This window comes from Bombus bifarius, unplaced genomic scaffold, assembly GCF_011952205.1.
Source record: "Bombus bifarius isolate JDL3187 unplaced genomic scaffold, Bbif_JDL3187 scf7180000008140, whole genome shotgun sequence".
Taxonomy (NCBI): domain Eukaryota; kingdom Metazoa; phylum Arthropoda; class Insecta; order Hymenoptera; family Apidae; genus Bombus; species Bombus bifarius.
The window spans coordinates 488,392-503,886 of record NW_022884468.1 but is presented as its reverse complement, the minus strand read 5'-3'; the positions used below and the strand labels follow the sequence as shown (position 1 = coordinate 503,886).

The following is a 15,495-nucleotide window of genomic DNA, read 5'->3' as shown; positions in this document are numbered from 1 at the left end:
CGCACAATATTTACAGCTTAAAATCTTTTCTTTCGAGACGTAAGTTGGAGGACTTTTCTTCGTGGAGATCTCGTATCTAAAAGTATGATATTTCGCAATATCGTTTTACTTTTATAACAGCGGAAATAATTTGTATATCGAAAGGTTTCTGATGGTTTTGTCCTAAAAAATCTAAGTTGAGGAATTCTTCTGTGAAGATGTTACGTTCGTTTGTTCAAATAAAAAGTATAATGGAAGATAAAATCGTCAATTAATTTGAAAGCGAACCAATCGTGGAAAAAATGCTCGATTATCATTGAATTAAAATTCCTCCCTCGAATCATTCTACTTTACACATACAAAAAAAAAAAGACAGCGAATACCATAAATTAGCATAGCGAGTAAACTGCAGACATTAAATTCTTCAAAAATGCACGAAGCGTCCGGCAGAAGCCTTAATTCCTAGATGCTAATGCGATAACAAGCGTAAACTCTAATTACAACGACGAAACGTCCAGTTCACTTTCAAACTCGCGCACCAAATAGCAAAAATCCAGGGTGCAGTACAAACAGTAGAAGAATCGTCTCATCTGGAGCGTTAAGCTACTATGTATAGTTACACGACGAAACACATATTACTTTGCAAACGTATCGCAAAGTCACTGACATATTTTCAGTAACAAATTTCTATCGTATTCGGTGGCTTGCCTATCTATGCAACTTTTATATCTATATTTTTCCAACGATTTCCATATTTTATAAATATGTATTTTTTTTTTTGTTTAACACAAAAACAAAAAAGAACAAAAAATACTTAACTATAAATAAAACGTCAAATGGATAATAAAATTAAATCCGGTACAGTGTCGGAATATTAAAATAAGAGTCACTTAAGAGACTGACAATTTACAGACGAGCAGCGAGCGTCAAAGTATTCTCAATGTACCCACCCATACAGGTGTTATACGCAATCGAAGACAGGTGAATATGGGCGCTATCCCGATAGGATCTTGCAAGCGACACGGGTGCACGCGCATGCACCGGGGTCACGGCGGATGCACCATAGATGCATCATACCCACTCGCCTCTATGGCAACCAGAGGCTACGGTTACACAATCCTCGTAGCCTGCATACAGACGATACCGCAATTTGCGAAGCGCCTCTTCGCTCGCCGATCTCCTTGCGTTCTGCCGTTTCTTCCACGTTTCCTTAACCGGATGCTCAGGCCTCGTCTTTTCATAAGTTCGTGCGCGATGTTTTCACCGATTGACACGAAACGTGGGTGTTGATAACGATCTTCGGCGCACGATCGGTGCACGCGAGCCAATTGATAAGATTCGACGACTTCGTATCACGTATCGTGTTACGTACATCGGTGCGTTTTTAATTGGTAATCGTGAAAGCTCGACTGCTTTCAGAAAGAGAATGTGAGAGTGTAAGCTGGTGCGATCATTGGCCGGTTTCGTTTATCGACGACGATACTGTGATCGTGGCACGAACGCCAAGTGTTTGGCAAATAGATCGTGGCAAGCTCTCGTGAACGAAATTTATCAGAAAATTGTTCCGTTTATTTTTTTATTTCGAATCTTCGAACAATCAGAAATTTGATATATTTCCTTCTGGCATATAGATATGTTAATCTTTGGAAAATATTTTGCAAAGTATTTTCCCCTGACAATGCTATCCAAGTCGTTCGTATTGTTGAAAATTGTTCAATGCATGAAATTTATCTTATTTTAATCATCCGAGAAAACTTGACGCGAGTCACCAATTATCACCGCGATAAAATGTTAAACAGTCAACGTGTTAAACTTATGCCAAATGTGCTAACACGTTATGCATATTCTATGAGCATAAATGTCATATTTAACGTGTATAAATATCCGCGATCTAAGCATGACGATCATACCTGTGCATATAAAGATTCGTAATACTTCTCTACCAGAAGAAACTTTCTTCTTTGAAAATGCAGGAAGGATTTAGCACCGGATCCACAGACATATCGAGCAATCTGTGCTTAATACGAAAAGAGTATGTACTTCTGGGACGCAATATCTCTAAAGTTCTATCGTAGCATAGCAATGTGGGCCAAACGCAAAACCGGTTGCATGTTACACACGTAAGTCAGTTGCCACTGTACTCGCAACATTTGACAAGAGTGTAGAAAAGTCATTATATACCTATGTATTTAAGGAATACGCATACCGGATTCATTGTACCAACTTCAAAGCGAAAGAAGCACAAAGCTAACAACCATCTACGTATATCGTAGAAAGAATTTCTAGCGGATATTCTACTCTTAACTCACGGTTAATTTCTTTCGCTGGCTTTTTTTTCGTAATGAAATTTTCGAAATTGCGGGATCGAATTTCGTCCCGTGGCACTGGTCCTGTTTTGTTCGATATTTCGTCGTTGAACACAGGGACTGAGTGCGATAACGCGTACTCGAGTTCAACTACGCGCAGAAGACGCAACCAGCGGGTATTTGGTGTCGGTGGCGAGGTCAGGTTTTGAGGTAAAACCAGAACCAGCCTTTGTGTAATAGCTGGACGAATTAAGTCGCCTACTAAGTACGCCAGTTCTCTTACATCATTGGAAGAGCTGGTTTGTCCTTGCCAAGATGTTTCGCGTTTCAGGCTTTCGATATGAATTTATCCCGAAGCAGACGCAAACGCACTCTGTTAGTTTCAATGGTAACGCGAGTAGAAAAAGTTATCTAATGAATTAAACATCCTATAAATAATGTCATCAGCTATTCATCGTTACGTTGATTTACTGTCTCATAATGAGCTTTTTCCGATGCAACGACGAGAGGAATCGATGTATATAAATAACACGAAGAAAAACTGAATGACACGCGAGACGAGCTGTAGAAACTTGCATATGTACATGCTGCTATTGCATATATCCTATATCGTTACATAAGTGGCTGGTCACGAATTGTAATTATCAGCCGGCTTGTGCGAACTTTCTCTGTACGGTTTTTATCAGAATGAACACGGCCTTAGTCCCGTTCTCAGCTAATAAATTCGAGGCGCACTATGTACATACAATTATGTACGTACGTACACGTATGTGCACACTATTCTTCAACGTACAACTTGATTTTCGATGTGATTTACGTAAGTGGCTTTGAGTAAACTGAATTGCTACGCGAAAATCGGTATGTTTTTTAAAAATTGACGTACCACTGACTCTTTAAAAAGCAAGTTAAGTATAGGATTGAGATAGCCACGATTGCGATCTATGGATTAGGTATGTTTATACATTTGGAGGAAATTTGGAGAAATGTACGAAAGCGCGGTAATACACATAAAAATGTTCAAATGTTCATTTATCGTAAGAAGAGACTGTAGCAAATTTCTATTTGGATTTCACTGCGCCAAATAATATTACAGCTTACCTTTCCGGGAGTAGGTGAGACCGATGTTGGGTTTAACCCCTGCTGTAGATGATACATTTTCGGGGTGAGCACAGATGGAGGTGCGCCGAGGCTACCCGGGGCGACAGCCACGCTCGTCATGGTCATTTCCTACAATGGACCCAGTCCTCGGCTTCTTCGAACCACCTGTCCGCGGCCTTCTGCGATCTACGTAATTGTTCATTCTCGTACCGTGACCGCTGGAACATATACGCGTGCAACTTTAGTCAAGTTTTCCTTCATTCCTGAACTTTATGTCGGCAAAGCGGATAAAGCGTTGTGAAAGTAAATTAAGGAGCGAATGGAAATTATAAAACACTAGCGCAACGTTTTCTAAGTGTTTAACGAGCTTCTACCTAACTTAATAAAATACAATACGATAAAAGAATAAATAGATAAATAATTGTAGACAAATTAGAATAATCATGTTCGAACACGCGTGTAAAAGAAATTATTAATTAACAATTTGTACGTTCGTATGATGATCGTTCGAAAGTAGAAGAAAGCAACTGCGAATTCCTCAAAACTTCACGCGGACACTAAAACTTTACTTCGAAATTCTGTATTTCCACGTTATGCTGATTTCTCTCAGGAAATCGCCGTGAATATCCAAATGCAACGCCGACGAATGAAGCGCGAAGCTGGAAAGACGTGTCTTTTTTCGCGCGTTGCCACGGGTATAAAATCACATCGAAATGGCGATTTGTTAAGCAATCATTTCGATCGTATTACGACACTTCACAATGGTACCGCGTAATTTCACTCTCGCCAGGAGATCGCAATTGCACAATTTTCGTCGCGCCAGACGAGACATTCGGGCGGACCTAGAAAGCGTCTAGGAAATGCTAATTTACCAGAGTTACTGGTCTTGCTGTTACGTGCGCGAGGCCCCCACGAATATAGTTGTCGACTTGACAATCTGGTGCAATGAATCGAGGATTACATAGTATAAAATTACAATTCCAAGAAACGTACGTATACGTACGTAATTTCTTCTTTGTGTCATTTCTTCTTGTCATTGTGATAACTTAATTATCGTAATTATTTCGTATTTGTTACCTATACGTATATCGATGGTAAAATTTCTTAATATTTTTCTCAATGAGAAACTTTTCCAACGTAGATCGGAATTTTGATACTTCAAAGGGAACGAAAGAAAATAGAAAAAAAGGAAAAAAAAAGAAAGAGTTAGACAATAAAGTATTAATTAGAATTCACCATACGAGAAAAATTCGCGTTTGGAATTTCTAATATAATAGATCCGGAAAGGAAAGGAAAGAATTTGAAACTTTTACAATGTAGGTTGACACACCTCTCTTACCGTCAGCGGTGTAACTATACTCTCGATACTGTTACTTCGTACTGGCGAGATTCATTATGATGCACCGGCATGTCGCTGGCTGATTTTTTTTAAGAATCATCGTGACACGCATTTCATTCCGTTGATCTCATTGCCGATACCTATTCGCATGAATTTATCTTACTAACCTTCATTTCATATACGCCAAGTTCTTATGTTTTAAAAGGATAGCAAGATGTTAAAATATAATTGCAAGAATAAAAATCTATCTTTGGAAAAAGGAAACATTGAAATTTCGTTACAGAAAATCTAAAGCTCTTTGTAATTGATCAAGTATTAATGATTTGCTGTGTTTCTCTCCATCTCTATGCGTCATTTAATATAGTGAAACTAATAATTTTTGCTTCACACGCAAAATGAGGTCTCAAAGGTAAAAATTCTTCATTTCAGATCAATATCTCTATTCTTAAACAATAAATCTCCCATTGTAGATCAATATCTTGCGACCAAGATAGTTATAGGCAGGAACAAGTGAAAAGTAATAAGAGAAAATTGACTGCCGGCACACGACTGTATCCGAGAAAACAAAAGACAGGGACCTCGATGGTATTTTATTTTCGTAAGTATCCATTAAACCAAAGAGAATATGATCTGGTTAGGTGGTAAACTGACCCGATAACGGTTCTCCAGAGAAACGGTTATCGACACGCAAAGACAGAGAAAACGTAAAAATAGATGTAAAAGAATGGCAAGAAGAATTGGACAAAAAAAGTGAAAATGTCGCGGATGAAAGAGCAGGAGATAAAAATACTTTTTTATCTGCTATGGAAATGATCATATCGAGTCTTAAGGTATCTAGCTTTAATAAAATTTGCCTTCTACAGTTACAAAATGAATATATCGTATATTCAATTTATGTCTTAGTCTTATCTCCTATTTATCTCTTGTATCTTGTAATGCGTAACAATTCAGTACTAATTATAAATTCCGAACGTTAAAGAGAATTTTGTAAATGCCAGGCTAATTTCGTAGCTACTTCCGTTTCCGGTACAGCTTAGTAGAAAAGCAGCAACGCAAATACAAAAATATCAACCAATTCCTCCTTTCACACAGGTTTTTACCAATAAAATTGCATATCTAATAGTTTCTTTGTTCCTGCAAAATAAATTGCCATCTCGAAAAAGAATATTCAAGAGTTCGTTTTTGCATTTCTGTTTAACATATCACTTTCACTGTCAGTGAAAACACTTTCGATATCGGTACGTATTCCAGCAATTTCCAGCAAATTTAATCACTTAGAACGAGTTGAATTTGAAATCTCACAATTTGCTAACGTTAATTTAATAAATTCCTCGTGTTATTCCATTGTGGAATCCTCAATGGGAATGGAATGACTCTAATGTTTCCCACAAGAATGCCACTATGCTCGTGGAGGGAGAACGGGCACAAACCGCAACTAACGCAAAATAATTTCTGTCTTAATGGCCAATTTTGCCACATTTGCTCGTCGGAAAAAGCGTGTAGGCGAGGCGTAGCCACAGACGTATCGATTTCGTAAGAACTGGAGAAATCAGCGGCTGTTTTACGGCTCACCTAGCCGAAACAGTTGAAGATGTTAAAACAATCAAAGAAGATAACCGGCTCGATTCAGAAACTGGCGATTCCTGCTTTTTTTTTTTTCGTTGAAAAAGGAAAGGAAAGAGAAAAGTAAGAAAAGATTGTCGAGAAGCACGAAGAGCATAGCGTAAACGTCATTTATCTTCGTTTCCACGCAAAGCGTTTGCATCCTGCTAATCGCATTTTTATCGCTCTCATTCTTTTTAATGATAGCGCGAAAAATGCTTAATTAACTTCTTAAGAAGAACTTCTTTCTCAGTGGAAACTGTCGGATTAACATCGCATCGTGTGAGAAATCGCTTATTAATTTCACAGATATCTTTTATCCGTGGCACTTCCTACGTACATATTATAAAAATATCGCTATAGTCTTGAAATTCCGTACGATATCGTAAATTCTTATCGATCTACGAACGAACAAATGTGTATTATTAATTGTTTTAATAAATCGTTTTTCGACGGTGAATGAGGTAACGCGATTGACGCAACATTCCATGTAAGTACAAATATTTAGTGTATCACGATTGTCAGGAATTATAATGCCTTTGTGTACTAGCAGGATTAACAACGAGGAAGTGAATTGAATAAATTCTGCACACTCGTTAATTTCAACCTGTGCTCCAAGATATCTTCATATACACATGTATGTCTGTATACCATCAAATTGCCATCAAAAACGGGGGAAAAAATAGAAACGAGGAAAACATGAATTTTGCATTTTTAAACTTATTAGAAATCATAATTTTTCTTTTTAAAAGACCTATTATAAAATAATTATTTACAAGCACATACTTGTAATACTACTAAGAATTATTATGTTTCATGTTTATTTCTTGCAACTGGCAATCTAATGCGCGAACGATTCGTTCGTAGTAAATACATAACATTTTAGATATCAAAGCAAACCGACAGGCATTGAGAATCTTTTACATTAAAATCGAAGTATTTCGTGATACTTTCACACGTGCGGCGATTCTCGCTGTTCTAAGTGCGCACTTGACGATCGAATTTACAAGCCTGCGTAAAAAGATGTATTTTCTACTACATTTTGCTTCGCTATATATCGAATATTCTAGAGAATACCACTAACAAACAAAAATTGGAATTAAACGGAATTGGAACTAACTGATCAAATATTAAAAGTTACTTGTTTAGTAAAATTTAATTATCAGAGAAACAAAATTCCAAAAAGTTAACGTTAAATTATTCGTTTTCTGAAGAATTTAACTTCAAATTTAATTCAGTTTCACGGCAAATAATTAACTATATTTCTCAAGCATATGACTCAACATATTCTTCAATCTTTTTTTATTATTTAATATTCCACGTCGACAAAAAAATGAAAATGTCATCTTCAACATACGTAAGTATGCTTCTTTATTTCGCTGAAAGGAGGAACGCAAGATTCCGTAGGTACGCGGAGAAACCATCCCGATAACCTCCACAACTTTCTTACCTCCACAATCGATCGAGGTGCAAATATAATTTTGTTTTTCTCTCGCTTTTACCTCGATACTGAAAGGCTTGGCCAGGAAAGAAACGAACGAGTTCCTTCGTGAAACTCAAGCCGTTCTCGGGTCCAGTAGAAGACAGGCGAAGTTGTTACGCGAACCTGGCCGCCTTCCGTCTGCTCCTGCATCTACAGCACCGTGCAAAAAACTTAAAACATTTACTTTTACTAAGTCCTATGGCAACAATTAAACGTATTTTTGGGAAACAAATCCCATAAATCTATCGTAGAAATTACTACTAATTTTCCAGTTAAATAGTTTTTAAAGAAATAATAATTAATAATAAAATTAAAATAATATCAAATATATTTCTGTTCGTTCATAAAACCAGAACATTTCTATTTTATAGATGATCTAAAATTGTTGCCTGGTGCTGTATATGCATTCTATCTGGCTTCCAGTATTTATGCAAGTATATAATATACTTACTTACTTGGGTGGACAGACTTTCCTCGCTCCATGAAAGTTGATTCTCTTTGGGCGTGAGTCGCGTGTGGGGTTCACAACTACAATTCTCGAGTGAATGGTATAAATTGAACTCGAAAGAGTCCAAGCCGATCGACACTTTGCACGCCTACCTTTCCCCCAAACTATTCCACGGATACATCGTACGTTCAGCGTCCAACCAAAGTCAGCTAAATGCTATGATTTTATGCACGAATTCCCTTCAACGCTGATATCCAATTAATTTAAACATACGTGCAATTCTCCTTCCGAGTTCGACTACGGCAATTTCAAAATATTGCTCGAAATTTGTTCAAACATTTGTACCTTAACGTACGTAACAAGAATTTTGTTGGATATAAAAAAAAACAAAATATTTCAAGTGGGAAGAACAGCAACTGTTCCGTGTTTCGCGTGATACTTGTCGTTTCGGATTACATATCCCATGTAATACTACGTTACATTCTTACGTTATCGCTGGCTTGAGTCTCTAATGTATATGCAATACCGTAAGGCAAGATACTTTTTTTTCAGTAACTGAATAGACCAAGGGACATTGCCACGGACATTCTTCGCTGTGTAAGTGACGAATGCAATCTGCGAAGCGATTATGAAAAAAGAAACGAACAACTGTACAATGTAGAAGCGCAGCTTCGCACACGACCTTCCGTTGTTGAATAAGAGAACACTAAGCCCGTTAGTTGCTCCGAAAGAAATAACATGCACGAGATGTTATGGGAAAGAAGAAAAAATGTTAAATGCCTATAGTTCTCGCCACGAGAAATAAAAAGTATTTGTTTTAGACAGGTTCTGAAATCGATACCTTCGATGTAAAACGTAATTTGGTATATTTGTGTGTAGGAGAGTATTCTTCGCTCGTCCATAGAAAGTGATGTAATTAAATTAAAATAACGTGTGGGAAATCCATGCTCTGTCGGATGATGTGAAACAATTTATGATTCTTAAACGCGAATATTAAGTATCTTCAGACGGAAAGAGGACATTTTTAATGCGTATTGCAAGAGCGGAAATGGAGTCTCGTACCTGGCACTGTAATCTTACGTTGATATTAATAATAAATAACTAAATTACAGATACTTGCGTAATTTCATACTTTTGTAGACGTAACTAAGGAAACGAAGAACCTCGATAAACTGTTTTACCTACCGAATATTATAGCAAGCGACTATCTATTTAAAGATCTATTTACACATATGTGTACTACGATTGTGTAGACAATTTATTGGTATTATATATCATAGGTAGTAGAAAATCAATCAGCAGCGAATAAGTGAAAGAATCTTAAGAATGAGAATACCGCCGCAGGGCAAACACAAGTGTTTCGATAATATAATTTGTATCAAGTATTCACGCGATATATACGTTATCCAATATCGGGTTCGGTTTCGAAATAGCGCAGATGCACGAACAATCGATGCGACTGAATTCGAACGCTTCTTCATCTCGAAACGTTTCCTAACCTCTAAAGTGCTCGAGCAAGTAGTTACGCGTGTCGGTCTATCTATGATCCCTATTCAACGGAGAAATACGTACACAAGGTTTGGTTAAATTATGTAAGCCCTCTGACGTTTTTATTGACCCGCATATATGTATTAGGAAGGTAAAATTTCTTCGCATCCAAGCATATAATGTAACCTAACCTACTCCCACCTACGATGTAGGTAGACGGCTTTCTTCGCTTCAAGAAAGTAGCCTCACTTCGGGCGTGCATCGCGGATATATACGCGCAAACATTTTACGCAAGTTCGATCTCTCCTTTCTTCCCTTTCCTCTCTATTCCTTTCACAGCCGCTCGCGGCCTTTCTTCGCGTCCTCTCTTTAAAATACATTTCCATACATACCAGCGATCGGCCAGTTGCGTTTCGATAACGTACAAAGACTATGTGGCAAATATACGACAAGTCCAATTTTCTCCAGTTTCTATTTCTATCGCATTTATTCTCGGAGGACGAAAGGGAGTAGATACTTCTTCAACTCTTCGATTGTCGTAGCTCAGATCGCATGATGCAATTTGAAGAAATTTCTTAAGTATCGTTTTTATTGAAACGAATCAAGTTTCAGAGATTTAAATATCTCGTTTGTTATTTTTATCGCCGGTTAATTTAACGTCCTTCGTAAATTTTAACGAACAGCGATAAAAACGAACGAGCTAATAGGAAGATGCGTTCGTACGATGTGCAAGGGAGTCATCGATGTGGATGGATTTGATGAAACCATATATCACGAAGGAAATCGTGTCTGAAGAATATCAAGAATTTATAATATTAATGGAAACCTAAAGATATAATTTTTCTGTGAAATGATCGAGTAAATTGCAAAAATTATCATGTACAGAGTGGTCGATTTTACTTCCTAAATACGAATTGCTGGTTAACTACTTGCTGGATAAAGATACGTTCAGACAAGAATTTAATGATCTTAATTTGGCGTAATTACTTTTTCTATAAATAGACGCGTAAAGGTCGTACGGAGGTGACATACATTCCCTTAAATGGAATCATATGATTTTTAATGCATAATCCATCTTGACATTCTCCATAAAAAGTTATTAGCCTATTCGTGTCGAAAAGCCATTAGTATCGCAGATATTTGAACTTCTATTTCGTAACATCTATCGTGTAAAATACAAGGGAACACGTGAGGTACGATTTTGTATTTTATCCCTTGTTCCTTTATGCGATAAGTTCTACAAAATAAAAGTTAAAATACCTACTAGACGAATAATTTTTTGATACGAATGGAGATACTAATTTTGTATAGAGAATGTCAAAGCAGATCGTCTGGTGAATTAAAAATTATTCTATTTAAGAAAATGCGTATCACCCTCGTATGACCACTACGCGTCTATTTACAGAAAATCTAATTACACCTAGTTAAATCCCCCTCGAAACCATTCAATTCCTGTTTGAACATATATCTCACACAGCACCAGTAATTCGCATTTACAAATTGAAACCAGACATTCTGTATATTTATATGCTTATACAATATCACACGTATTTTATGTTAACCAATTAACTGCGTTCGACGTTTATACACGTCAATCGAAGATTTTATTTCGGTGCAGTTGACGCGTATACTCGTCATTGCTTGATTTTACCTGCATATCCGCAAACTCCGCAATTAACAAGTTAATCGATACAATGTTACGATGTTGCGATAAAATGTTACAATATTAATTAATACGAAGTAAGGTAGATTGTATCACCGTTCATATTGCAACGACGTTATGGTTCTGAACGTTCATGTCACGATCGCGATGAGGAATGGCGTCTTCCGATAAATTAGCGTTAATTTCTGTTTATATGTTCGCGGTATAGGCTTTCATTCGCGTCCAATAGAAATAGATTAATGAGTCCCCGAAGCCGGATTTCCTCCTTACGCATGAGATAACATCGGATTAAACCTCGGTCGATCGATTTCCATTTCTCCTTCGCGTCAACGCTCGTGACTTGCTCGTTTCGATTCGGCCGGAGATCGAAATTGCCTGCCGGCATTTATTGTAAATTAATCTCGGGTAAACTCCACGATTACAAATTACTATGCATTTCCACGTAATGCTTCAATGCAGCACACCGTTCGCTGTAAAACGCTTGGAGGAGGAAGACGCTGGCGAGGGGGTAGAATCACTTCTGTATTACAAAATATCATTACATGGTGGCATGAGCGCAAGTTATGAGTTTCGTTTATAAATTTCCTCGTAGCGGTATCTCATTTATTCGCGCATTCGCTCGCACTGTGCTGAATGTGCAATTTTTGCCTTTCCTACGTATATTATTTACGTATTTATATACATCAACGTCCATAAATACGCCAGGACACGTTTGGAAGAATAAGATAAACCCGTAAAATTATTGCGAAATTATTAATATTCTTTTGAAATTCATTACCATCTTTGGATCTTTGGATCGTATTGTAATAAAAATCACATACTTATTCTTATTTCTCGTAATTATTCCCAGTAATATCAAGTGTTCTCTTCCCTTAAATCTTTCTTTAAATATTCCTGGTTTCCAGTGTCTTGATTAATTTTGCACGCTGTATCATTACATTTTCTTATATTTCCTACGTATATCGTGATTTAATTCTATGTAAATGATACTACAAGTTAAATTGAGATTTTAGGCTATTGAATTTTGTCTACATTTTTCCAATAGGATTTCAATTAAAAGAGGTAATTAAAACAAAGAAGACTGGCACATGCATATGTTAGTTATATGTTGAGACAATTTTTTTTTATATTCATATATCACCTGTGTATTTTACGTAACACATGTTCTATTTCTTTCAATGTATTCTTCGCACTGTAAGTAAATTATAATTATAACAGCAGAACCGTACGAGAGAATTACATCAAAGTTACTTTCAAACGAAAGAAAGAAGAACATCGCTCGGTGCTGCTACGTCCATTAAGGCATTTGCACATTGCAAATGCAAAGCACAACGTAACGTAAAGCGATACTTTTACGGTATTCGTAAACATTTGCAAATAGCCGAACGGGAAATGTGTAAACGAGATCCTGTTTAATCAACTATGTATGTATGCTTCGTGCTTATTAAGTCTGGATTATTCGTTTGGATTATTTGCATATTGATTGATAATTCTCATAAAAGAAATTACCAGATATTTTTCCCTGTTGACAACTATCTTTAAGTTTTTGTACAGTTGTACACGAAGGGACATAAATTAGACATTTCGATAAAAAAACATATAGTTTCATCGTTCAAGGTAAACTACTGTTGCATTTCTGTAGGAATTGCAATTCAATTCCTCTGTTAGTAATAAAAATAGAAAAAAAAATGTGATCAAGAGTAATATCTTCGATATTTCTAAGTTGATCTTTCGTTGCGTAAAATATCTCGTACAATATTGCATACTATATAAAATACAGTTATTTATCCGATGAAATGTAAATGTAATGTAATCGTATAGCAGAAAAGAAAGACGTATATTTTATACGTTCTAAATTTAAATGCTGCCCTGTCTCTGTGCTTTCTTTTTCTCAAATAAACACAGTTTGCACATACGTGTACACGCACATATCGATGTCTTTTACACCATGAGATAGCTACACAACCATCGAACAAACTCAGTCATGCTCCGTTTACTTCGGGTCAACAAGGAGGCCACCATATGTAAGTAGAACTGTCTGTTTCTTACGTGGCGTGCACACTATATTTGCTTTCTTATAATTTTATTTAATAAATAATTTCATTTGACGCTTCGTTGTGGCATACCTTTCTACAAGAAAAGGGACTGCAAGTGTCTTGTCTATTATATATTCGTGCAATAAAAATGAATATGCACGTTTAAACGTGCAATTCTTTTTACACCGTATGTTACTTGTTGTGGATTTGCTTCATGGTATACATTATGTTCGTATGCATATATGATATTTGTAATCTATACTTTGAAATAATTTATTTTGAAATATACATTGAAATAATGTTTGTCTTTATCTCATGAATCTAATGCGATGTACGAGATATTTGAAAAAGTATCTATATCTACGTATATAATAAATAATGGAAGAAAAAAAAGAAGAATTTTCTGAACATATTAATTACCTTTAAACAAAGAAAAATGGAATAAAATATTATCAATGAAGTTCAGCGTAAGACCACGCTAAAAAGGAAGTTGTTCTTCATGTTAGTCACGCGTTTGACGTATATATATTCATCAGTGATATGTGAAGATCTTACACGAATGTCTAGCAATCGGAAAGTAAAGACAATGGCCTCCGCTCGTGCACTGCTCTCTTCCGGAGACAGGGTTAACAGCCTTTGCTACTAGTTCATCCTTTTATGATCATACACGCGTATTCTATTCGATATGCACAAATAGCGGAAAACACGTTTGTTCAGTAGAGCAAAATTTTAAATAACGTAGTTCATCGTAGTTCACCGTGTCTACGCGCATTCTGATACACGCGATACTCTTTGTTACATGTTCATTCACAAAAGAATTACGTTTACAGTTAGACCTGGAATAGTCAACGTTTATTAACTAGATGGTAAAGTTGTTAATCTAAATTTAACTGAAATCTACGTCCAAAGTGGAGCGAAAAGTGAATGACCTCTTAATTAATCCTTATCCTTTTTATCTCTATAGATTAATATCTTAAGGTTACAACTTTTTTAAAACTTTTTAGCAAATTACCGAGAAGCCAGTGGATAGCAACGCAACAAGTAGTCAAGGGGAATAGCGTTTAGATAAAAACTTTAAACGAACATTTCTAACCGTTTGCGATCGGACGACGTTACGTTTGCAGTTTAACCGTAATCATAGTGTAACATTTTATACCGCGTTATCGAGAATTTTTCCCCGATTACAAAACATGCAACTAGTTGCGAAAAGAATTTATGTTGCTAAATACTTATACGAATAAAACATCTTTTTGCTCATGTTCTGTCACACTACACATAAATTAGCGTCTACTTACGTACAATTGCGTTATCATTTTCTAGATATATAGGTTTTACAGGCTGTGAGATATAAAAGTAGAGACATCATCGCATGTGAAGTAGAAGTAGAAGTACATGTGAATATTATATCGTCCGAAAAGTTTAGTGGATGCGCGATATTTTCCGTTTTAAATCATTTTATCGAATTACGTATGATCCATTGTGTTCTATCAGGATAAAAATTACAACGTTCGACAGATTAGGTTTCGCGTTTATATAAAGATGAGTTGTTGTAAAAGACGTGTCTATAAAAGAAAGATACTTTTCGGGCAACCTGATATAAAGGATCGAATAACGAAATACTAAGACTAAGAATACCGAAATAAAGGGAAAGGAGAAAAGCAAAAGCAATTACATATAAAAGAGATAGTATTTGATATAACAACAAGTTGGCCAAACATTCGCTAAACTGAACGCCGTTCAAGGTCTACAAAGTTCCCGATACCTTATTGAGCGGTACAGTTACTTAAGTAGGCGATCTTCTAATCATTCTGACCTCTATAAACAGACAATGGTAAACCAGCTATGATTCAGAAGCAAACCAGTTCAGAATCAGAAATTCCTTTGCAAAGATATACCTATATATAAGAGAAATAGGCAAAGCCAGCAATGAACAATATTCCATATAATAACCTTAACAATTGTTACAGCATATGCAGCTAATAACATTGCTTTCGCGTGTGATTGTCGCGTCGAGCAGGCTAGCCAGTCGTAAAAGGTAAAGCGGGAGAATTTG

The 15,495-nt window shown here is 36.3% G+C and overlaps 1 protein-coding gene across 4 annotated transcripts in view; it reads right to left on the bottom strand.

Annotated features, from left to right (window-relative positions):
- Nucleotides 1-15,495, bottom strand: part of LOC117208543 (titin) — a 48,548-nt gene that overhangs the window by 18,028 nt on the left and 15,025 nt on the right. For all 4 annotated transcript variants that reach the window (XR_004487725.1, XM_033449754.1, XM_033449753.1 and 1 more), the window contains exon 2: nt 3,384-3,601. Coding sequence is in view for 3 of the 4 variants with exons in the window: in XM_033449754.1 (XP_033305645.1) it covers nt 3,384-3,509 (126 nt within the window). In the remaining variant the exon portion in view is untranslated. The remainder of the gene's footprint in view (nt 1-3,383; nt 3,602-15,495) is intronic.